At 48.1% G+C, this 25,155-nt stretch overlaps 1 protein-coding gene across 1 annotated transcript in view; it reads left to right on the forward strand.

Moving 5' to 3' along the window:
• Nucleotides 1-25,155, forward strand: part of LOC145352895 (protein WWC3-like) — a 185,391-nt gene that overhangs the window by 115,645 nt on the left and 44,591 nt on the right. Inside the window, exons 3-5 of the mRNA XM_080203196.1 lie at nucleotides 13,316-13,519; nucleotides 18,727-18,803; nucleotides 22,890-22,969. Of these exons, the coding sequence (XP_080059322.1) occupies nucleotides 13,316-13,519; nucleotides 18,727-18,803; nucleotides 22,890-22,969 (361 nt within the window). The remainder of the gene's footprint in view (nucleotides 1-13,315; nucleotides 13,520-18,726; nucleotides 18,804-22,889; nucleotides 22,970-25,155) is intronic.

Raw genomic sequence — 25,155 nt, forward strand, 5'->3', positions numbered from 1 at the left:
GACCACAATCCCTCCCCCCATATCCCTACATATTTACCCACCACCCTACGCACCTCAGGACCCTTAAGGGACAATTTCTTAGCATGGCCAATCAACCTAACCCGCACGTCTTTGGACTGTGGGAGGAAACCGGAGCACCCGGAGGAAACCCACGCAGACACGAGGAGAATGTGCAAACTCCGCACAGGCAGTGACCTGAGCCGGGAATCGAACCCAGCTCCCTGGAGCTGTGAAGCAGCAGTGCTAACCACTGTGCTACCGTGCCTCCCTAATGTTTCTGTGTAGTGCCTAGGCCACTACACCAGGGCAACGCTGTACAAAATCAATGTAATAAGATTGAACTAAATTAATAAGGAACAACTAGTATAAGATCATATTACAAATTAGCTCAAGAAGTGTCCACTGGAACCACAGTTTGCCATTGATGAGACAGCTTTTATTTTCTCATCTTTTTACAATGATACAGTTCGCCTTGGCTACTACAAGTGCCAAGATTTATTAGCATCCTCTGAATATAATTGGAAGAATCAGTATCAGAAGAGCGTTTTTATCAGGTCTCATTACTACTCTGTATAAAAATAATAACTCCTGTAATTCTGACTTGCCTGGGTGTTGGGACAGTATTTGTGATATTACACCTTGTCCTTGTGAAAGGTGAGTACAGCATTCATAGAATCATAGAAACCCCTACCCTGCAGAAGGAGGCCATTCAGCCCATCGAATCTGCACCGACATAGGCTCTTTCCCTGTAACTCCACATGTTTACCCCGCTAATCTCTCTCACCTTCGCATCCCAGGACACTAAGGGACAACTTAGCAGGGCCACTGCACCTAACCCGCATATATTTGGTTGTTACTCCCTTTAAATTCTATCTGGTCAAATTTAACACCGTGGGTTTGCTCACAGGGGTTGGGTTAAGATAGTAGGTGGGCTCGCACCACATTGCCACTCTGATCCCCACCATTTCGGCTTCCTCCAGAGAACAGTGTCTAATTTAATCAGAGTGAAAAGCTGGAATGTTCCCACCATTCACACCGCTGGGATTTTCCCATTCCGCTGCAATGAACGGAGATTTGGCTGGGCACCAAATTCTCCCATTCCCGCTGCAGCGGGAGCATGGCATGAACAGCTGGTACGAGGGAGGGGGGGTGCATGGTAGCACAGTGCTACTTTCTAAGCTCCAGGGACCTGGGTTCAGTTCCCGGGCTTGGGTCATTGTCACTGTCATTGTCACGGGAATGAGTGGGGTGAGGCTTTATCTGGCATTTAAGCAAAGGTGGTTCCCAGCTTGGATCCCACTGCCTGTGCGGAGTCTGCACGTTCTCCCCATGTCTGCGTGGGTTTCCCCCGGGTGTTCCAGTTTCCTCCCAGTCTGAAAGACGTGCTGGTTAGCTGCATTGACCCGAACAGGCGCTGGAGTGTGGCGACAAGGGGGATTTCACAGTAGCTTCATTGCAGTGTTAATGTAAGCCGACTTGTGACTTTAGAAATTGCTCATGTAGAGTTTACAGCGCAAAAAGAGGCCCTTTGACCCATCGTGTCTCTTCCAGCTATCAAACATCTATCTATTCTAACCCCAGCACTTAGTCCATAGTCTTGTGTGCTGTGTTGTTTCAAGTGCTTACCTCAATAAATGGGTCATTGGGGCACAAATACTATTTTAACCACAGATGAGTGGCCTCCAGGCAGTGGAAAACACCCAAGTCCCAGGTGAATGGGTTCTTAAAAAAAAAATGAATGTTCTAACTAACTTGTGGGCCAGATGGAGCATAGTTCATGGTTATATCATCAGTGTCACCGGATTCATCTCTGTGTGTATCATAATACCACATGGACATTCCTTGTTCACTGCTCATACCTGGCCAGGTGACTAGACTCACCTGTATTGCTCATAAGGTTTGTTACACTGCTTCGAACCCAACGGCTCCAGGTTCGAATCCCGCCACGGCAGATGGTGGCATTTAAATTCAGGTTAAAAAAAGAAATCTGGAATTAAGTATCTACTGATGACCCATTGTGGGAAAAACCCCATTTGGTTCGCTAATGGCCTTTTAGGGAAGGAAATTCCCAGTCCTTTCCTGGTCCGGCCCACACTGGACTCCAGAGCCACAGCAATATGTGGGTTGACTCTCGACTGCCCTCAGGCAACTCGGGATGGGCAAGAAATGCTGGCCAGTCGGCGATGCCCATGTCCCACGGATAAATTAAAAGAAAGTGCTCTGAAATATTTTAACACTCGCTTAAAGTGGACCTGGGGGAGGACAGCAAAAGGTTGAGATTTGTTTCAACATTCTCTCTTGCCTGTAATGTATCATACCAACTTTGAATTTGGAATCACTCTTTCTTGGGCTCCAAATTCATATTAAAGAGAAAATACTGCGGGTGCCGGAATCTGAAACAAAAGGACAAAAATGCTGGAAAATCTCAGCAGGTTTGACAGCATCTGTGCAGAGAGAATACAGCCAACGTTTCAAGTCTGGATGACCCTTTGCCATCAGTTCTGACGAAAAATTTGGTTTAATTTATTACTGTCATGTGTATTAGTATACAGTGAAGAGTATTGTTTCTTGTGCAAAAGTTTATTTTTCACAAGTAAGCTTACATTAACATGGCGTTGAAGTTATTGTGAAAATCCCCTAGTTGCCACACTCTGGCGTCTGTTTGGGTACAGAGAGGGAGAATTTAGCATGGCCAGTGCACCTAACCAGCACGTCTTTTGGACTGTGGGAGGAAATCGGAGCCCCCGGAGGAAACCCATGCAGACACGGGGAGAACGTGCAAACTCCTCACAGACAGTGACCCAAGCTGGGAATCGAACCTGGGTCCCTGGCGCTGCAAGGCAGCAGTGCTAACCACTGTGCTACCATGCTGCCCGGCATACTGTTCCTAGAGAAGGAAAGAAGAGAGTGCAGAATGTACTCTCTTTGTGTGGGCGGCATGGTAGCACAGTGGTTAGCACTGCTGCTTCACAGCTCCAGAGTCCTGGGTTCGATCCCCGGCTCAGGTCACTGTCTGTTCGGAGTTTGCACATTCTCCTCGTGTCTGCGTGGGTTTCCTCCGGGTGTTCCGGTTTCCTCCCACATTCTAAAAGATGTACAGGTTAGGTTCATTGGCTGTGCTAAGAAATTGCCCCTTAGTGTCCAGGGATGTGTAGGTTAGTGGGTATAACATGTAGGGATATGGGGGCAGGGCCTGGGTGGGATTGTGTTTGGTGCAGACTCGATGGGCCGAAGGGCCTCTTTCTGCACTGTAGGGTTTCTATGATTCTTGTAGTGTTACAGTCATAGCTAGGGTGTAATTGTTAGAGAGTTTAGAAGAATTGGAATGAAGTTTTAACAGCGTAAAACGAGAATAAAAGATAGTATTTGAAGATATGCGGGGCACAGCTTGTTGCCTGCCTCTGGCACCGCCTTGGCAAGGGGTCATCTGGACTTGAAACATTGGCTCTATTCTCTGTTTGCTGTCAGGATTTTCCAGCATTTTCCTGTTTTTGTTCCAAACTCACCTTTGCCTGATTATGTGCAAAATCGGATATACGATAAGAAGTGATAAATACATATTTCTAGAGTTGATTGTCCCCTAGGCGTCATCCTGTGGCAGTAGATTGCAGCTGGATGTGTTGTGGTTCAGTAAGAATTTGAAACGCTCCTTCATCAATATGTTTATTTTTTCTCTCCCCCTCCCCGGAACGGCAGTATCACTGGGCTAATCTTTTATTTTCTTGGGAATCTATCAAGGAGTTTGTTGTCTTGCGCAACTGCCTGTGTTTGTCAGAAGACCGCCGGGAAAGGCAAGTTAAATACCACCATGAACATCAAAAGTCTGGATGGATTTAATTACCTGGGGATGGGGTTGGGGAAAGGTTCAGATCGTTGTGTGGTGGTATCCTATACTGGTATTCACAGAAAGGTCACCTCGTATCTGTGGCTTTGAACAAGGAGGGGCGGGATTTTGGGTTGGATTTCGGTACTCGATTCACGATTTCAAGTTGTGGGGAGGGGAGGGTGCGAGTGGGTCACGCACTCATGTGTCCTTGTCATTTCGTGTCGTGCCTCACGCCCACGTCCAGCTTTCAATGGAAGCGCTAGTGTCCTTGCACGAAAGCCCTACTGCGGAAACGTAACACGTAATCCAGCTAGATATTAGCATTCTTTGTCGCACAATTACCCAGTCACCCATTCATTCGTTCCTGCTTTGCAACATTTGTACAGACTCAGTCATCCAGCTCCCTCCAAGCTTGTGCAAGCACTCGCTACAGATATGCCGTGGCTGATAATCTTTGCAGCTCTGCGAGTTGCAAAGGGTGTTTTGTTTTGACAGTGTTTCCTGTTTGGGCAAGGGTCTTGCACAACTTCATCCATTCGGTTAGTTGCCATTTCGTAGCGAGCATTCATGCGGTTTGAAAATACCTAACGATGAGAGTTTTGGGGCACGTGGTTGGCACCGCTGCCTCAGAGCGCCAGGGACCTGGGTTCGATTCCTGGCTTGGGTCACTGTCTGGCGCGGGGTTTACACGTTCTCCCCGTGTCTGTGTGGGTTTCCTCCGGGTGCTCCCGTTTCCTCCCGTAGTCCAAAGACGTGCGGGTTAGGTGGATTGGCCGTGCTAAATTAGCCCTGAGTGTTAGGGGGATTAGCTAGGGTAAATATATGCAGTTATGGGGATAGGGCCTGGGTGGGATTGTGGTTGGTGTAGACTCGATGGGCTGAATAGCCTCCTTCTGCACTGTAGGGTTTCTATAATTCCTATGCGAGTTCTAAAACATTGCTAGCAGAGAGAACGGAGCAAAGTGATGCATGGGACCACACACACATCCCCAAAACCTGGAGTACAGGTACAAAAAGTGATCAAAAAGACTAATGTTGGCCTTTATGTTGAGGGAAAGGGTAGAATTGACACTTCAGCTGTGCAGAGCTTGGCTCAGTCCTCACCTGGATTGCTGCCATCAGTTGAAGGACTTTGAAACTCATAGTGGATTTATTCACCTCAGGTACAGTAAAAATCCCGCAGGCCGATAACCGGAGTCAGTTGAGGACACATCGCATAAAACCTGGTTTCGTTGAGGTTGGGAAGTGACCTAATTGGAGAGTTTGGCAGAGGAGAAGCAGGGAAACTGCTCCTTCTGCTCGGGAAATCGCAAACAAGGGGCTTGGCCGCTGAAGGGTGAAACGAGGTAGCGTCTCTTCACACAAAGGATGTCCGGCACACTCTTTTCCCTCACAAAGCTGCTGGCAGTGTCGATTGACAGTTTATTGAATGGAGATAGATAGATCCGTGACTAAAGGGGGAAAAAGAGGCAGGAAAATGAAGATGAGATACAGTTTGATGACAACCGAGCATATTGGAGCAAGCGTGATGGGCTGAACGGCTTAGTCTTGCTCTCTTGTTTAATCGATAAAGTCACAGGTTAAGGAAGTCAACAGGTTGCACTACATGGTGTATTTAGTTGGAAATGAAGGAGGAACCATTGATTTTGTGTTGCTCCACCCCACGTGATCATGTGTTGTCTGGTTTGTACCCTAGATATTTCCTCAGTTCATCATTACTTGTTGCTCTGGAAGTGAGCTTTTTTGCCCCTTACGGTCTGGAATGCGTCCCTTGTGGCGTCCAGGGAAATGATAGCCTGATTCAAGGACTGTAACTAAGAACAAATGGCGTACAAAGTGTAGGAGGAGCCTTTTCGCCCTGGAGCCTGTTCCACCATTGAATTACATTAAGGCTAATCAATACCTTAACTCCATCTACCCCATCCTATCACAAGAGCAGAAGAAATAGGAGCAGGAGTAGGCCATCTAGCCCCTCGAGCCTGCCCCGCCATTCAATAAGATCATGGCTGATCTGATAGTGGTTCAGTTCCACTTACCCGCTTTCTCCCCATAACCCTTAATCCCCTTATTGGCAAGAGATCTATCTATCTGTGACTTTTAACGAGGTAGCCTCCACTGCTTCCATGGGCAGAGAATCCCAAAGATTCACTACCCTCTGGGAGAAGAAGTTCCTCCTCAACTCTGTTCTAAATTGCCTCCCCCTTATTTTGAGGCTGTGCCCTCTAGTTCTGGTTTCCATTCTAAGCGGAAAGAATCTCTCTGCCTCTACCCTATCTAGCCCCCTTCATTGTCTTGTAAGTCTCTATAAGATCCCCCCTCAGCCTTCTAAACTCCAATGAGTGCGGACCCAGTCTATTTAATCTCTCCTCATAGGCTAACCCCCTCATCTCCGGCATCAACCTGGTGAACCTTCTCTGCACTCCCTCCAAGGCCAATATATCCCTTCGCAAATAAGGAGACCCTCATGATTTTTACTTAATACCCAATCCATCTCACTTTTGAAATTTTCGATTGAACCCTTACCTCAACAGCTTTTTTTTTTAGGGGGAGCAAATTTCAGACTCCCCCTCCCTTGTGTCCTGATACCATCCTGTCTGGATGGTCTGGCTGGTTTTGTAATGTTTTCCAGCCCAGTTCTGGTCTTGTCCGCCAGAAGAAGTTGCTTCCCCCTCTCTTACCTGATCAAATCCTTTGCTCACCTTAAACACCTCAATCTTCCAAGCTCAGGCAGATACAGTGGGGCGGGACGGCGGCACAGTGGGTTAGCGCTGCTGCCTCACAGCGCCAGGGACCCGGGTTCGATTCCCAGCTTGGGTCACTGTCCGCGTAGAGTCTGCACATTCTCCCCGTGTCTGCGTGGGGTTTCCTTCCACAGTCCACGTGCTGGTTAGGTGTATAAATTCTCCCGCCGCGTTACCCGAACAGGCACCAGAGTGGGGCGACTCGGGGATTCTCACAGTAACTTCATTGTGGTGTGAATGTCAGCCTGCTTGTGACACTAAAAAATAAACTTGAAATACAAACCACTGTGGAGAGTCTACAGAAGGATCTAGATAGGCTGGGTGAATGGGCCAGGAACTGGCAAATGGAATTTAATGTTGGCAAGTGTGAGGTGGTCCACTTTGGTAGGAAGAATGGTAGGAAGGACTATTACTTACGTGGCAAAAAACTGCAGCAGGCGACGGTGCAGAGGGACCTGGGGGTCCTTGTGCATGAGTCGCAAAAACCCAGCTTGCAGGTGCAGCAGGTGGTCAGGAAGGCGAATGGGATGCTGGCCTTCATAGCGAGGGGGATTGAATATAAAAGTAGGGAGGTCTTGCTGCGGCTGTATAGGGCATTGGTGAGGCCGCAGCTGGAGTACTGTGTGCAGTTTTGGTCGCTGTACTTACGCAAGGGTATTTTGGCCTTGGAGGGAGTGCAGAGGAGGTTTACTAGGCTGATACCGGAGTTGAGGGGGTTGAGCTATGAGGAGAGGCTGAATAAACTAGGCTTGTACTCGTTAGAGTTTAGAAGAATGAGGGGAGATCTCATTGAGGCATATAAGATGATGAATGGGATAGATAGGATAGATGTGGAGACTCTTCCTGCTCAGAAAGGACAGTAGGACTAGGGGGCACAGCCTCAAGATAAAGGTGGGGCGGTTTAGAACGGAGTTGAGGAGGAACTTCTTCACTCAAAGGGTGGTGAATCTCTGGAATTCTCTGCCCGTTGAAGTGGTGGAGGCTGCCTCGTTAAATATATTTAAGATGTGGGTTGATAGGTTTTTGATAAGCGAGGGGATTAAGGGTTATGGGGAGAGGGCGGGAAAGTGGAACTGAGCCACGACTGATCAGCCATGATCTTATTGAATGGCGGGGCAGGCTCGAAGGGCTAGATGGCCTACTCCTGCTCCTATTTCTTATGTTCTTACGTTCTTTGCAACCTGCCCTTTTAACTTAACGAACCCTGTTAGACTCAGCATCCTTTTGATGCAACTCCACTAGCCCACCTCCAAGGCTAGAATACCCTTCATGAAATACTGTGCCCAGAATAGAGTGCAGCAGACTAGAACCCTGTACAAATAATATAACTTTCACCTCTTCGTATTCCTGTCCTCTTACAATAAAAGCCAACTTCCATTAGCGCTCTGAATTAGTTTTTATGTGAGTGTGCTAATTTTCTGCCTACGAAACTGGAACATATCTTGCCGCTGCCACAGAAATTCTAATCTCTTTTTATAGCAGTAATTAAATACTCGACTCAGCTGGTTGATTTATTTACTTAGATGCCTGAGTGAACATTGCAGTGTTTGGAAATGCAATTCTCAGTATATGGCAGCAATAAAAAGCTGACTCAGGCTCTCAAGCCGCTATTAAACAGAAGCACACTAATGCTGTCATTTCATTATCTTGGGCTTTATAACTCTTTAAGATTGAAAGCTTGGTCCATTGAACTGGCACCTGTCACAGAGACATAGAAGATAGGAGGAGGCCCCTCGAGCCTGCTCCGCCATTCATTACGCTCATGGCTGATCATCCAACTCAATAGCCTAATCTTACCTTTTCCCCAAAACCTTTGATCCCATTCGCCCCGAGTGCTATATCCAGCTGCCTCTTGAATACATTCAATGTTTTGGCATCAACTACCTCCTGTGGTAATGAATTCCACAGGCTCACTACTCTTTGAGTGAAGAAATATCTCCTCACTCCGTCCTAAATGGTCTACCCTGAATCCTCAGACTGTGACCCCCGTTCTGGACTCCCCCCACCATCGGGACTATCCTCCCTGCATCTACCCTGTCAAGTCCTGTTAGAATTTTATAAGTCTGTATGAGATCCCCTCTCATATCAGTGAATTCTGTCATATAGTTTCCTTATAGGTTCTAGGAGCAGATATTGAATAATGTGGTGAAACATCCTTGGTTACTGCTAAGGAGTTAAGTAGAAAATCCCTTGTTATATCCCTCTATCTGGAATTGAGAATCTGCTGATGACCGTGAAACCACTGCCGATTGTTGGAAAAACCCATCTGGTTCATTAACGTACCTTTGGAAAGGAAATCTGCCATCTTTACCTGGTCTGGCCTATATGTGATTCCAGAGCCAGCCAGTGACGCCTGTGTCCCACGGATGAATGGAAAAGCTGTGAACTATTTTCTTTTATTTATTGATTATGTGGGTCTGCATTGGTGTAGTTTTGAAAGAAAGTTTGATTCTCCGACAGCTATAGTAGGATTCTGTACTCATTAATTTAGGTGACTGAGAAACTTGATGACCTTTTGTTCAAATCTGCTCTCTTGCCAAACTGTGAGGTTTAATTTGACGACATGATTGAGATTAACTTTTTTAATGTTTCTATCTTTATATTTTTTTTTTATTTTGTACACCTTTTACGAGATTTCCTTTCATTGCCACAAAATGCAAGTATCTCTTAGTATTTCCCCCAACTCTTACTAGTTAACTGAGTCCTCTTGAAATTGCGGATATTGTTGTGGCTTGCCTCTGTCCAGGTTCCTCCAGTATCATCCTTGTGCCTTACCCAGCTCCACCCACTGCCCCATCAGCGCAACCCCACACATCACCATGATGAGTCCATCTAACCTACACATCTTGGGACCCTAGGGACAATTGATCATGGCCAATCCACCAAACCTACACATCTTGGGACCCTAGGGACAATTGATCATGGCCAATCCACCAAACCTACACATCTTGGGACCCTAGGGACAATTGATCATGGCCAATCCACCAAACCTACACATCTTGGTACCCTAGGGACAATTGATCATGGCCAATCCACCAAACCTACACATCTTGGGACCCTAGGGACAATTGATCATGGCCAATCCACCAAACCTACACATCTTGGGACCCTAGGGACAATTGATCATGGCCAATCCACCAAACCTACACATCTTGGGACCCTAGGGACAATTGATCATGGCCAATCCACCAAACCTACACATCTTGGGACACTAAGGGGGAATTTATCATGGCAATCCACCTAACCCGCACCATCTTTGGACTGTGGGGAGTAACCGGAGCACCCGGGGGAAACAGACACTGGGAGAACGTGCAAAGTTCTCAAAGTCACCCGAGGCTGGAATTGAACCTGGGTCCCTGGGGCTGTGAGGCAGCAGTGCTAACCACTGTGCTACCGTGCCAAAGTACATTCCAGAACACCACCAACTCACTGCATTTTTTAAAAAATCCTCATGTTGTGTGGGTTCTTTACCTCGTCACTTTAAATTGGCGTCTGCTTCGATGAAAATCATTCCTAATTTTGAACAGCTCCATCACGATGGTGGGGGGGGGGCAAGGTAGCACAGTGGTTAGCACTGCTGCCTCGCAGTGCCAGGGATCCGGGTTCGATTCCCGGCTGGGTCACTGTTTGTGTGGAGTCTGCACTTTCTCCCCATGTCTGTGTGGGTTTCGTCCGGGAACTCTGGTTTCCTCCCACACTCCAAAGGTGTGCGGGGTGGGTGGGATTGACCATTGCTAAAGTGCCCCGTAGTGTCAGGGAGACTTGCAGGGTAAATGGGTGATAGGACTTGGTGGGTGTAGACTAGATGGGCCAAATGGCCTCCATCTCTATAGGGATTCTACAATATATTTCCTTTCAGTAATAGGAATCAGTCCATTTGCGATAATTTACTTCCTCTATGAAGACCAGAGATATTGAGTACAGCATCCTGACGCTACGAAATTTCTTTTAATGTCATAGAAAGATATTCCAAAGCCGTTCGTGAAGTCTGTATCCGTGTCTGGTACCTTTTTTTTGTTTCAGTGACAAGGGCTGGAAGTTATTCTGTGAGAAGGTGACTTCATGATTGGGGAGCTGGGCGTGGAAGAATAAAGTTCTCCTCTTCCAACCTAGTTCAGTGGTTAGCACCGCTGCTTCACAGCGCCAGGGACCCGGGTTCTTGGGTCACTGTGTGTACAGAGTTTGCACATTCTCCCCGTGTCTGCGTGGGTTTCCTCCGGGTGTTTCGGTTTGCTCCCACAGTCTGAAAGACGTGCTGGTTAGGTGCCATGCTGAATTCTCTCTCAGGCGGACTGTGGCGACTAGGGGAATTTCACAGTAACTTCACTGCATTGTGAATGTAAGCCTTACTGGTCACCAATAAATAAACTTTAATTTTGCCTGCTTATATTAGCGGGCAAAAGAGAAGGTGGTTTTCTGCATCATCAGATCATTTTTGAACAAACTGTGGCTCTAAGCTCAAGATGCAACGAGAATGTCAGTGGTATATTTTAGAGGTTTCTAGGATGTTGAGAGGTATAGATCGGGTGGATTCTCAGAGGCTTTTTTCCCAGGGCTGAAATGGTTGCTACGAGAGGACACAGCTTTAAGGTGCTGGGGAGTGGGTACAGAAGAGATATCAGGGGTAAGTTTTTCACTCAGGGTGGTGGGTGAGTGGAATGGGCTGCTGTCGGTGGTGGTGGAGGCAAATTCGATAGGGTCTTTCAAGAGACTTCTGGATGAGTACATGGAACTTAATAGAATTGAGGGTTGTAGGTGAGCCTAGTAGGTGTGGATATCATCAGCACAACTTGTGGGCCGAAGGGCCTGTTTGTGCTGTAGTTTTTCGATGTCATTGCGCTGTGCTTTATCAGTCTGGCTGAGACGACAGTGTGCTGTGTTCAAACACTACCCGCGAGGTTCTTCAGTCTGAACGCATAAGGCAGCTTTCCTGCCACTCCCTGCACGGCTCAGTGTGGACCGTAGTGTGTAGCACACGCGACCAAACTGTCTTGTACGAGCTCTTTACAAACTACTTGAGAAAGTATATCCTCCAGTGTGCCACGTTTAAACGTAACTTTATTTTGTGAATGATTGCAGATCTTGTGAGTTGCTAAATAAAACGAGGGACAAAACACGGATCGGGGGAAGGAAATTTTAATGCTATTTCTGAATGTATTACTGGCTCTGGTCAGTTGGTTCTGCTCCATTTTTGGCGTTTGTGAACGAAATGTGTCTCATTAATCACATCTTGCCTGACAACATTTCTCAAGTCAGCTGCGATTTCACACACCCATGATCTCGCCTTGAACACAGTGACAGAGAACCTCAGGATTAGATGTGAACTTGCCTCGAGTAACTCTCTCTCCCCCGTCATAGTGGAAGAGTGGACTAGGTTATCTGCAGAATGCTGACAGAGGGAGTGAAGAGAAGATATGTTTGGTGGTGGCATCATGCTGGATTTGGCGAAAATGGCGGAGAATTATGCTTTGATGCAAAAGCTGGTGAGAACAACGGAGACGCTAACTTTGTTTTGGGAGGGGGGAGGGGGTAAGAGCCTTGGCATGGGAGATAGGCCTCATTCTGTTGAGGGCCCTGTCAACAACTGTTGAAGAAGAAGGAACACATATCAGAAGCACAGCTTTGGAAAGTGGCATCATTGGGACAAATGCGACAAAGGCGAAGGAGCTGAGAGAAAAAAATGGAGTTCTTACAGGATGTAACGTGAGAAGAGCTGTGTCATAAGAACATAAGAAATAGGAGCAGGAGTAGGCCATCCAGCCCTTCGAGCCTGCCCCGCCATTCAATAAGATCATCGGCTGATCTGTCGTGGCTCAGTTCCACATTCCCGCCCTCTCCCCATAACCCTTAATCCCCTCGCTTATCAAAAACCCATCAACCCGCGTCTTAAAAATATTTAGCGAGGCAGCCTCCACCACTTCAACGGGCAGAGAATTCCAGAGATTCACCACCCTTTGAGTGAAGAAGTTCCTCCTCAACTCCGTTCTAAACCGCCCCCCCTTTATCTTGAGGCTGTGCCCCCTAGTCCTAGTGTCCTTTCTGAGCGGGAAGAGCCTCTCCACCTCTATCCTATCCATCCCATTCATCATCTTATACGTCTCAATGAGATCTCCTCTCGTTCTTCTAAACTCTAACGAGTACAAGCCTAGTTTATTCAGCCTCTCCTCATAGCTCAACCCCCTCAACTCCGGTATCAGCCTAGTAAACCTCCTCTACACTCCCTCCAAGGCCAAAATATCCTTGCGTAAGTGCGGCGCCCAAAACTGCACACAGTACTCCAGCTGCGGCCTCACCAATGCCCTATACAGCTGCAGCCAGACCTCCCTACTTTTATATTCAATCCCCCTCGCTATGAAGGCCAGCATCCCATTGGTGCGATGAAAGTGCTCCCACGGTGCTGTAATGTGGGGGAGTTCCAGGATTTTGACTCAGTGATGATGAGCAATGATAGAACTGGAGTAGTCGAGGCATCCAGACTTATTTATTTACGCTGTCTGATTTCTTTACACTCTTGTTCGCGGCCAATAAAGTCGTGTGTGTGTGTTTTTTTTAAAAAACCCATCAGCTCTGAGACATGCCAGGTCACTAAAAGTCGGCGCTCTTTTTGTAAATGGTCAATGCTCCCCTTTGTAGCTGACTGATCGATCGTTGCGTGGCGAGACGCACGAGGCGGGGAGGAGGACGATCAGCGGGAATGAGTTGCGCGGTAACTTGTAACCGAGTGCTAACCGGGCTCCCCTCCCTGCAGAGGTCACCCAGATCGAAGACCCCCGAGCGCAATGGCGACGCGAGCAGGAGCGCATGCTGAAGGAGTACTTGGTGGTGGCCCAGGAGGCTCTGGATGCCAAGAAAGAGATCTACCAGGTGAAGAAGCAGCGCCTGGAGCTGGCGCAGGAGGAGTACCAGCAGCTGCACGAGCTCTGCGAGAACGACAGCATCTCTTACACCAGCTGTAAGTACCGTCTTTTTTTTTTGTTTTTGAGACGTCTCCTCCGAGCCGAGCAGGGAACCGGTGGCTTAATATTTTTATTCTTTTTGTCTTTGCAGCAAGTCGAATCAATTTCAGATGTGATCAAAGTCCAAAGCAGATGCAATTGGTTAAAACTTTTAGGACTAGTCGTATGACTTGTAGGCAAATTCAAAAACAACCAGTACTTTGGAGTTTGAACTCTAATTAATAGACTGCTGGTTGGAAAATTGGTATACTCCTTCCCCCCCCCCTCCTCCTCACTTCCCCACCCTCCCAAGTCCATACCCTTATCTGTTCACACTCAGTGACTTGTTATTTCGCTCTGGGAAGCTACGGGGAGTTGGGATTACTCATCCCAGACACAACCAGCAGCTGCCTGGAATGTTGAGGTTCAGCACGTAAACAGAGGCACGATTCAAGTTAAGCAAGTTCAGATTAGCAGCAAGGAAGGGTAACAGCCTGGTTGTTGCGATGCCCATAACACTTGGCCCTCGTTTCCCAACGCGCTTCATTGCCCTAGTCTTGCCGCATCGGCTGATAAAGCTATGAATCGCAGGAGCCCTGCAGAATGGAAGCCGTTCAGCCCATGGAGTTCTGTACCGGCCGCGATCCCGCTTTATCCCCGTAACCCCACGCATTTACCCAGCTAATCCCACCGACACGAGGGCCAATTTAGCGCCACCAGTCAACCTAACCCGCGCATCTTTCGGAATGTGGGAGGAAACCCACGCGGACACGGGGAGAATGTGCAGACTCCGCACAGACAGTGACCCAGGCCGGGAATCGAACCCGGGTCCCTGGCGCTGTGAGGCAGCAGTGCTAACCACCGTGTCACGTAGCACCGTCACAACGTTCTCCTATTTCTCAGCTTACCGCACACACACACCACTCCCCCCCCCAGTACCCACATGGTAATCCAGCAACAAGTTAATAGATGATGGCAGTGAACATACAAACGATGCTGGATTGAAAAAGACCACAGAGGCAGTTTTACTGGTTTACTGTGCTGGTCAATCAGCGTGGCCAGCTGAGACAGTGGCACGTGAGGGCAAAAATCTGATCCGTGCCTGGTGCAAATTGGCCTGCGATCCTCCCCAGCCGTTTTACCAGCGAGAACGGCTTTGCACTGTTTCATCAGAAGTAACTCTTCAAATGCAGACATAATAGAACAAAACTTAAAAATCAAAGAAAGAGTTTAATAAAGAAACATTATTACTCCCAACTTGGGGCCTCGCCCTGGGCCACTCCAAGCTCCTCTCAATTCCAAACAGGTTCTTATTGATACTGAGTCAGCTGACTATCACATCATTCTGTAATTGGTTCCGTGGTTTACTGGGTCAGCTGACCCTTGCATCTTGTTGCCATTGGCCACGTTGCGCCCAATACAAAGTTGTCACCGGTTATGTCCTGACACGCAGCAGGGGGAAAACAAAGAAGGACAGGTATCTGGGCAGACTGTGGGGTGGGGAGAAAGTGGGTGAGAATCAGACAGATGCCTCTCTGAGCCCCTCGGGTGAGCAGAATTTACTATCATGTGGCACTGACCCTACCCCCCCCAGCCAAAACCACTCCTGATGGCCCTAAGGGGTCAGCAAACTGGCAGTCGCTGCTCAAAGCAGCTTCCTGTTCATAGTTCCACTATTCTCTTGGAATTCTCCTGACACTGTTGTGTCCTTTACGTTACTCTGAGTCTACGACTGCAGTCCCAGCCCTCAGGGTTGAAGCGACCTGTGTGCGCGAACACAATCTAATCTTCCCATCATTTTGTAACACGTGGCTTTCATTTCCAAACCATTTTCTGTCGGGTGGCTCGTTTGTGTTTCACGGTTGCGAAAATGGACCCGTTTTGTCAATGCTGTTACGTGCCACTGGCCCTATTCTAGAGACTTTGTTTAGTTCTTGAGAAACATAGAAATGAGTTATTTGGCAGTGCAGAACTTTGGAGTGTTGCTGAGAAAAGAGACATGTTGAAGCTTTTTGTCTTGCACTCATCAAGACAGCTGACCCAGTAAACCATGGAACCAATTACAGGGTGGTGAGTGAGTGGAATTGGCTGCTGTTGGTGGCGGTGGAGGCGAACCCGTTGGGGTCTTTTAAGAGACTTCTGGATGAGTACATGGGGTTTAATGGGATTGAGGGTTATAGATAGGCCTGGTAGGTAGGGATATGATCGGCGCAATTTGTGGGCCGAAGGGCCTGTTTGTGCTGTAGTGTTCTATGTTCCCCTTATACTGGTATTCTTGCAAAGTATTCTGATGAGTGCAAGATGAAAAACTTTGACAGGTCTGTTTTTTCCAGCATTATTTGAATATAGAAAGCTCGGTGCTCCTGAGCATTTGAACATTGCCAGCGGCTTATTTACTTGCCGTTCTGAAATTTCAATCTCGCTTTAGTTGAGGAAGCACCTCACCTCATTTAACCCTCTTCCTTAACCAGCGTGAGAATCAGTGCACTGAAATACTGCAGTGCCCTTATCTTTGGTACATAATTCATTCTTGGGATTGGCATCTCTTCTGCTGAGATGGAGGGGGTGGGGGGGGCCGTCTGCAAAATTTTTGTTGGAAGAAGAACCATAGAATTCCTGCAGTGCAGAAAGAGGCCACTCAGCCCATCTCGTCTGCACTGATTCTCTAAAAGACCTCCCCACCGAGGCCCTTCTCTCCTCCCTATCTCCTTAACCCCACACATTTACTGTGTCCAGTCCACTGAGGGGCGATTTAGCAGGGCCAATCCACCTAACCTGCACGCCTTTGGAGTTTGGGAGGAAACCGGAGCACCCGGAGGAAACCCACGCAGACACAGGGAGAATGCGCAGACTCCACGCAGAGTCACCCAGAAATTGAACCCGGGTCCCTGGCGCTGTGAGGCAGCAGTGCTAACCACCGCGCTGCCCATACTTTGTAATGGTTTGATACTGCGAGGGCAGTCGTGGATTGAAGTCATTAGTATTGAACTGGAGTCACGTATGAGCCAGAGCAAGTAAGGAACGGGAGGATTTTCATAGAACATAGAACAGTACAGCACAGTACAGGCCCTTCGGCCCTTAATGTTGTGCCGAGCTATGTCCAATCCCAAGATCAAGCTATCCCACTCCCTATCATTCTGGTGTGCTCCATGTGCCTATCCAATAACCGCTTGAAAGTTCCTAAAGTGTCCGACTCCACTATCACAGCAGGCAGTCCGTTCCACACCCCAACCACTCTCTGAGTGAAGAATCTACCTCGGACATCCCTCCGATATCTCCCACCATGACCCATATAGTTATGCCCCCTAGTAACAGCTACGTCCACTGAGGAAATAGTCTCTGCACGTCCACTCTATCAATCCCTCTCATCATCTTATAAACCTCTATTAAGTTACCTCTCATCCTCCTCCACTCCAAAGAGAAAAGCCCCAGCTCCCTCAACCTTTCCTCCTAAGACCTACCCTCCAAACCAGGCACATCAGTGAACGTGTTGGCTTTTTAATGACAATCCAACAGCTTTTCATGATGTTTCTTTCACCAATGACCAGAATTTCTGAATTGTCCAAAGGTCTATCGCCAGGATTTCCCGGTCCTGCCGGAAGTTAAGGGACTTTTGGTTAGTCTGCTGGATTCCTTGCACCAGGTCCCACTGTGGCAGGGCTGGATGGTCCTGGCTAATGGCTTAAATTTACTGAGAGCTACATTATAAAAAAGCACGGAGGTAATTTTTCCCTTTTATTCATAAGAACATAAGAACATAAGAAATAGGAGCAGGAGTAGGCCAACTAGCCCTTCGAGCCTGCCCCGCCATTCAGTAAGATCATGGCTGATCTGTCGTGGCTCAGTTCCACTTTCCCGCCCTCTCCCCATAACCCTTAATCCCCTCTCTTATCAAGAACCCATCAACCCGCGTCTTAAAAATATTTAGCGAGGCAGCCTCCACCACTTCAACGGGCAGAGAATTCCAGAGATTCACCACCCTTTGAGTGAAGAAGTTCCTCCTCAACTCCGTTCTAAACCGCCTCCCCTTTATCTTGAGGCTGTGCCCCCTAGTCCTACTGTCTTTTTTGAGCGGGAAGAGTCTCTCCACCTCTATCCTATCCATCCCATTCATCATCTTATACGTCTCAATGAGATCCCCCCTCATTCTTCTAAACTCTAACGAGTACAAGCCTAGTTTATTCAGCCTCTCCTCATAGCTCAATCCCCTCAACTCCGGTATCAGCCTAGTAAACCTCCTCTGCACTCCCTCCAAGACCAAAATATCCTTGCGCAGGTGCGGCGCCCAAAACTGCACACAGTACTCCAGCTGCGGCCTCACCAATGCCCTATACAGCTGCAGCAAGACCTCCCTACTTTTATATTCAATCCCCCTCGCTATGAAGGCCAGCATCCCATTCGCCTTCCTGACCACCTGCTGCACCTGCAAGCTGGGTTTTTGCGACTCATGCACAAGGACCCCCAGGTCCCTCTGCACCAGGGTTAACCCTCTATTCCAGGGTTAACCTTGAATGTTCCTTTAGTGTTCTACCCTTTACAAAATATTCTCAATGGCTCTTAAAGCAAGTCTTTGGCTCTGCCACTGCAAATTAGAACAATGAATAGGTGGGCTGGATCACGATCCCACCCTCAATCATTTCCAGATCAGCCACCGTCCCTGGGGAGGATTGCCTCCATTTCACTGGGGCAGCACGGTGGCACAGAGGTTAGCACTGCTGCCTCACAGCGCCAGGGACCCGGGTTTGATTCCCTGCTTGGGTCGCTGTCTGTGTGGAGTTTGCACATTCTCCCCGTGACTGCTTGGGTTTCCTCCGGGTGCTCCGGTTTCCTCCCACAGTCCGAAAGATGCGCGGGTTAGGTGGATTGGCCGTGTTAAATTGCCCCTTCGTATCAGGGGGACTATCTAGGGTAAATGCATGGGGTTATGGGGATAGGGCCTTGGTGGGATTGTGATTGATTCAGACTCGATGGGCCGAATGGCCTTCTATATTGCAGGGATTTTATGATTCAGTCCTTGCCTGGGGAGGATTGCCTCCATTTCACTATTCCCTGGTACCACCCTGCTCTCTCCCCTCCACCCTCACCCCCTCCACCCTCACCCCCTCCACCCTCACCCCCTCCACCCTCACCCCCTCCACCCCCACATTGCTGCTCTTTAATGCGACTATTTGATTATTTACCTTTCCCTGAAGCTGTTAACTGTGACCTATTTTTGTCTTTGCAGCATATTCGGGTTCATCCTCCAATACAAAGTACAATCCTGACCAGATTAAAGCTGAAATAGCAAGTCGAAGAGAGGGGGTAAGTGAGGTTCGGAATCTGGAAACTGTCCCGGGTTAGACTTGAGCAAGCTGGCCTCTCGGGCCTGAAAGTGTGATCGTACTGTGCCGTTTTGCAGTGTTGTATGTTGAGTAAGTGATGGGAAGGGACTGGCTGGAACCTCCCAGTGTCTGCTTCACAGTGGCCTGAATTTCCTGCTTTCGTACCCTCCGCCAGTGCTGCCAGTGAGACCGGAGAACTTGGCGCTCAGCCGAATCTTCATTCATTGCCACGGGACCGGAGAACACCAGCCGTGAGTGAGGTGGGAGGATTCTGGCCAGCGTTGAAAGGGTTGAGATGAATTGTCCGCTGCTTACAAAAATGGCACTTCTCCAGCAGAGTTACTGGGGTTTAGAACAGAGGAAACAATCCCAGAGAACAAGAGCGGCGGCACCGTGGTTAGCACAGCGCTGGGGACCCGGGTTGGATTCCCAGCTTGGGTCACTGTCTGTGAGAAGCTTACACCTTCTCCCCATGTCTGCGTGGGTTTCCTCCGGGTGCCCCAGTTTGCTCCTGCACTCCAAAGAGGTGCACATTTAGGTGCACTGGCCGTGCTAAATTCTCTCACTGTGTTACCTGAACAGGTGCCCCCCGAGTGTGGCGACTGGGGGATTTTCACACTGCAGTGTGAATGTGAGACTACTTGCGACACTAATAAGTCAACTCTAAACAAAAAACTTTACATCAAAACTGACCCGGGTTCGCAAAATGCAAGCGAGACGCTGGAAGCTTCAAGGAACAGAGGCGAAATGCTGGAAAGATTCAGCAGGTCAGGCAGCATCTGTGGGAGAGAGAGAGAAACAGAGTTAACGTTTCAGTCTAGTGACCCTTCGCCAGAACTTGAAGGTGTTGGGAAATAGAGAGTTTCAGTGCAAGGAGAAGCCAAAGGGAAGGTCTGTGATAAAGTGGAAGACAGGAATGATTAAATGACGAAAGGGAAAATGGCACAAGGCAGTAGGGAAGCGACAATGGCCTGGAAACATGAGATGGGTTTGTTAAAAGGCAGCCCACATCTAACATGTTTATTGGGGTCCTTTCTATGAGGTGGATGAGAATGATGATAATTAGGTTGCTGACCTTGGCTTCCTTTCAGAAGTTCCTCCACAGCTCATTTATGAGTCACAAGCAGACTTGCATTAACATTGCAATGAAGTTACAGTGAAAACCCCCTAGTCGCCACACTCTGGTTGCCTGTTCAGTAACATTGAGGGAGAATTTAGTGCGGCCGTCGCACCTCACCAGCGTGTCTTTGGACAGTGGGAGGAATCTGGAACATCCGGAGGAAACCCACGCAGGAATGAGGAGAATGTGCAGACTTTGCACAGTGACCCAAAGCAGCAGTCGAACCCTGGGTGCCTGGTGCGGTGAGGCAGCAGTGCTAACCACTGCGCCACCCTCAAGTGGTGCCATTAGCACTGAAGTGAGAAGTTATGGACTCGGGGTTGAAGTTTCAGGACTGGTTCATTACTGATGTTGATTCCAACTGAATCAGTGAGCAGTGGATTGGGACAGATTTAAACCTCAACTTTTTCCTGTTCCATTATCATTAATCACTTGGATGAGATTATTTCTAAGCAAGTTGTGGACGATGGAACAATTGCGTCTCGATCTGGAATGATTGGATTCCAAAGTTGAGTCCTGGGCACCGCCAGCTTTGGTGAGGGTGCCGGGGATACGGGAACTCGATTATGCGGAGGCGTGAGGGAAAGTGGGGTCATTTTGAACAGAAAAGGGCGGCACAGTGGTTGGCACTGCTGCCTCACAGCGCCAGGAACCTGGGTTCGATTCCCTGCTTGGGCCACTGCCTGTGTGGAGTCTGCACGTTCTCCCCGTGTCTGCATGGGTTTCCTCCGGGTGCTCCGGTTTCTCCCACAGTTCAAAGATGTGCTGATTAGGTGGATTGGCTGTGCTAAATTGACCCTTAGTATCAGGAGGATTAGCAGGGTAAATGTATGGGGTTATGGGAATAGAACCTGGGTGGGGCTGTGGTTCGCACAGACACAATGGACCGAGTGGCCTCCTTCTGTAGGAATTCTAAGAAAATGCTGGAAAGACTCTGCAAGTCTGGCAGCTTCTGTGGGGAGAGAAACGGAATGAATGTTTTGAGCCTGTGTGACCGCTTTAGAGGGATGTCGGCTGTCCTTAGGGCTGGGAAGGTTAGGGGGAGATTCCGTGGAGGTTTTTGATTTGATTTATTATTGTCACATGTATTAGCGTACAGTGAAAAATATTGTTTCTTGCGCGCTATACAGACAGAGCATACCATTCATGGAGAAGGAAACAAGCGGGTGTAGAATGTGGTGTTACAGTCATAGCCAGGGTGTAGAGAAAGATCAACTTAATGCGAGGTAGGTCCATTCAAAAGTCTGACGGCAGCAGGGAAGAAGTTGTTCTTGAGTTGGTTGGTCCGTGACCTCAGACTTTTGTATCTTTTTCCCGGTGGAAGAGAGAATGTCCGGGATGTGTGGGGTCCTTAATTATGCTGGCTGCTTTTCCGAAGCAGCGGAAGTGTAGACGGAGTCGATGGATGGGAGGCTGGTTTGTGTGACGGATTGGGCTACGTTTATGACCTTTCGTAGTTTCTTGCGGTCTTGGGCAGAGCGGAATAATGCTCACCGCTATGGAAGGTCTTGTGAGGGGTGGGGGAATAGAGAAACTATCTCCATTGGCAGGAGGGTCGGTTCCCACAAGAGACCGTTTTAAGATAAGTAACAGAGGAAGCGAATGTGTGATGATGATTTGGTTTTTTTTGAACAAATTGAGTTGTTATGATCTGGAATCCTTGGCTGGAAAGATGGTGGAAGCAGATTTATTCGTGATTTTCGAAAGGGGATTGGATAAATACTTGAAAAGGAAGAGTTTGCAGGGCTGTGGGAGACCAAAGGCTGAGACTATATAAGGTGGCTCGTTCTAAGAAGCAGCTCAGACATGATGGGCTTTGTTCTGTGAATCCAAAGATGGGGTGCAAGAAAGATTTTTGTGAAACGTTTAACTAAATGCCGAAACGTTCATGGAATATTAGCGCACGGAGGAATGTTAATGAGGTTCGTTCCAAGTCTAACCTTATGAAATGAGGCTACAGGAATTTGTCCATGGGACGAGAGGGTCCCTGGCGTTGTGAGGCAGCAGTGCTAATCACTGTGCCGCCCTCAAACAGCTCAGGTATAAGCGTAACGTAATTCCAAATTCAGCTCTGGTGAAGGGTCATCTGTACTCGAAACGGTGATTCTCTCTCTCTCTCTGTGGATGCTGTCTGACTTGCTGAGATTTTCCAGCCTTTTTTGTTTCAGATTCCAGCATCCACAGTCTTTTACTTTCATCCAAATTCAGTGGCCTGGCTTGAAGAGCTTGTGCCAAACTGGTTGGTTCATGAACATATTGTGAAATGCTGTCTCTGAACTACACACCCAGAGACCAAAAGAGAAAATGCTGGAAAATCTCAGCAGGTCTGGCAGTAAGGAGAGAAAAGAGCTGACGTTTCGAGTCCAGATGACCCTTTGTCAAAGGATTAAATATTGACCCGGAACAGAATTTTAACTTTTGTTTAGTGTTGCCAGTAGGCTGACAGTAACAAAGATACTGTAAAAATCTCCTAGTCTCCACACTCTGAGGCCTGTTCGGATCAATGCACCTAACCAGCACGTCTTTCAGACTGTGGGAGGAAACCGGGGCACCCGGAGGAAACCCACGCAGATATGGGGAGAATGTGCAAACTCCACACAGACAGTGACCCAAGCCGGGAATCGAACCCGGCTCCCTGGCGCTGTGAGGCAGCAGTGCTAACTACTGTGCCGCCTGCCCCTTCAAAAACAAAATGAGCTTCACTTAGTCCAAATGGCCGAACTTCATTTCTTTAACGAGGGCAACAGAGGGTTTTTGCTGCTTGGTTTTGGCTCCTGTTGTGAGCGAGGAATGAAAGCCATGTCGACGCATCACCCCATTGATTAAATGCTGACCGACCCACTGGAGTAAGCAGCATGAGCTGCCCATCATCCTGACCATCTGAATTAACCTGAGAGCTGCGAGCATCTGACTGCACTTAACGGAGATGTTTTGCTTTGTTGTTAGGTTTCCAGATTGAAGAGGGAGTTGGCACAGATGAAAGAGGAGTTGCAGTACAAAGAAAAAGGCGTAGAGACGCTACAAGAGTAAGTATAATGTTCGTTTGTAAAAATTATACTTTGAAACCCAGTCTGCAGGTGCAGCAGGTAGTCAGGAAGGCGAATGGGATGCTGGCCTTCATAGCGAGGGGGATTGAATATAAAAGTAGGGAGGTCTTGCTGCAACTGTACAGGGCACTGGTGAGGCCGCAGCTGGAGTACTGTGTGCAGTTTTGGTCGCCACACTTGCACAAGGATACTTTGGCCTTGGAGGGAGTGCAGAGGAGGTTCGCTAGGCTGATACCGGAGATGAGGGGGTTAGACTATGAAGAGAGACTAAATAGACTGGGTCTGTACACGTTGGAGTTTAGAAGGATGAGGGGGGATCTTATAGAGACAGATAAGATAATAAAGGGGATGGATAGGGTAGAGGTAGAGAGATTCGTCCCGCTCAGAAAGGACAGTAGGACTAGAGGGCACAGCCTCAAGATAAATGGGGGGCGGTTTAGAACGGAGTTGAGGAGGAACTTCTTCACTCAAAGGGTGGTGAATCTCTGGAATTCTCCGCCCGTTGAAGTGGTGGAGGCTACCTCACTGAATATATTTAAGTCACGGGTAGATAGGTTTCTGATAGACAAGGGAATTAAGGGTTATGGGGAGAGGGCGGGAAAGTGGAACTGATCCACTTCAGATCAGCCATGATCTTATTGAATGGCGGGGCAGGCTCGAAGGGCTAGATGGCCTACTCCTGCTCCTATTTCTTATGTTTCTTATGAACTGTGTATTTTTTCATTTCCAAGCAGAGTAATTTTTAATTGTGTGCTCTGTTGAAGCCCCTTTGGTCTTGTGTGGGTGGATAAAGGCTGTGATATTGTCCATACGCAAGTGACCATCATAACATGAGAACAGGCATTCAATGTTTTCATTGCTTTGTGTATTTGGGTATAAATTATGAATATGTGACAGGACTTTAAGCGTGAAGAATGTAAAGAAAGATGTGCTGGCCTTGGAAAGGGCCCAGAGGAGGTTCACAAGAATGATCTCTGGAATGAAGAGCTTGTCGTATGAGGAACGGTTGGGGACTCTGGGTCTGTACTTGTTGGAGTTTAGAAGGATGAGGGGGGATCTTATTGAAACTTACAGGATACTGCGAGGCCTGGATAGAGTGGACGTGGAGAGGAAGTTTCCACTGATTGGAAATACTAGAAGCAGAGGGCACAACCTCGGACTAAAGGGATGATCCTTTAAAACAGAGATGAGGAGGAATTTCTTCAGCCAGAGAGTGGGGAATGTGTGGAACTCTTTGCCGCAGAAGGCTGTGGAGGCCAGGTCATTGAGTGTCTTTAAGACAGAGATAGATAGGTTCTTGATTAATAAGGGGGTCAGGGGTTATGGGGAAAAGGCAGGAGAATGGGGATGAGAAAAATATCAGCCAGGATTGAATGGCGGAGCAGACTCGATGGGCCGAGTGGCCTAATTCTGCTCCTATATCTTCTAAATTGACCTTTTTTTGTCAATGTGCTTTCTTATCTTGTGACATAAAATTTATTTATTAGCCACAAGTCAGCTTACGTTAACACTGCAATGAAGTTTCTATGAAAATCTCCTAGTTGCCGTACTTGGGGGCCTATTTGGGTACACTGAGGGAGAATTTAACTTGGCCAATGCACCCTAACCAACACATCTTTGGACTGTGGGAGGAAACCGGAGCACCTGGAGGAACCCCACGCAGACACGGGGAGAATGTGTGTGAACTCCACGCAGACAGTGACCCAAACCGGGAATCGAACCCGGGTCCCTGGCGCTGTGAGGCAGCAGCGCCAACCCACCGTGCTGCCCACGATCTGCTTTGCGAATTTCCAATACTACTACTGTGCAGTAACTAGTACTGAGTGTACAGGCACTCGATCAATAACTTCAGGAAAAAGGCATTCAGGATTATCTTGAAGAGTTGTGGAAGTGATTAGTTACCTGCTTTCCTGGAAATCACATCTGTGATTTAGAATAGCTGAGCGCAACTGCCAGGAAACTGCAGTGAAAATCGTCATAAAATTTAATTTCCCTTTACCCTTGGAGGTAGTTTGATTTAAGATGCTGTCCATTGTATATTTTGTGTGTGTCGATTTGCCATTTCACTTGCCGTAAAAATGCCTCAAATGGTTACAGCCAAACACTTCCTCCAAAACGTCAGTGGGTTTTCAAGATGGTCGGTCTGGAGTCAGTTAAATCAGTCT

The sequence above is a fragment of the Carcharhinus amblyrhynchos genome, chromosome 15 (genome assembly GCF_965287045.1).
Source record: "Carcharhinus amblyrhynchos chromosome 15, sCarAmb.v2.hapA, whole genome shotgun sequence".
Taxonomy (NCBI): Eukaryota; Metazoa; Chordata; class Chondrichthyes; order Carcharhiniformes; family Carcharhinidae; genus Carcharhinus; species Carcharhinus amblyrhynchos.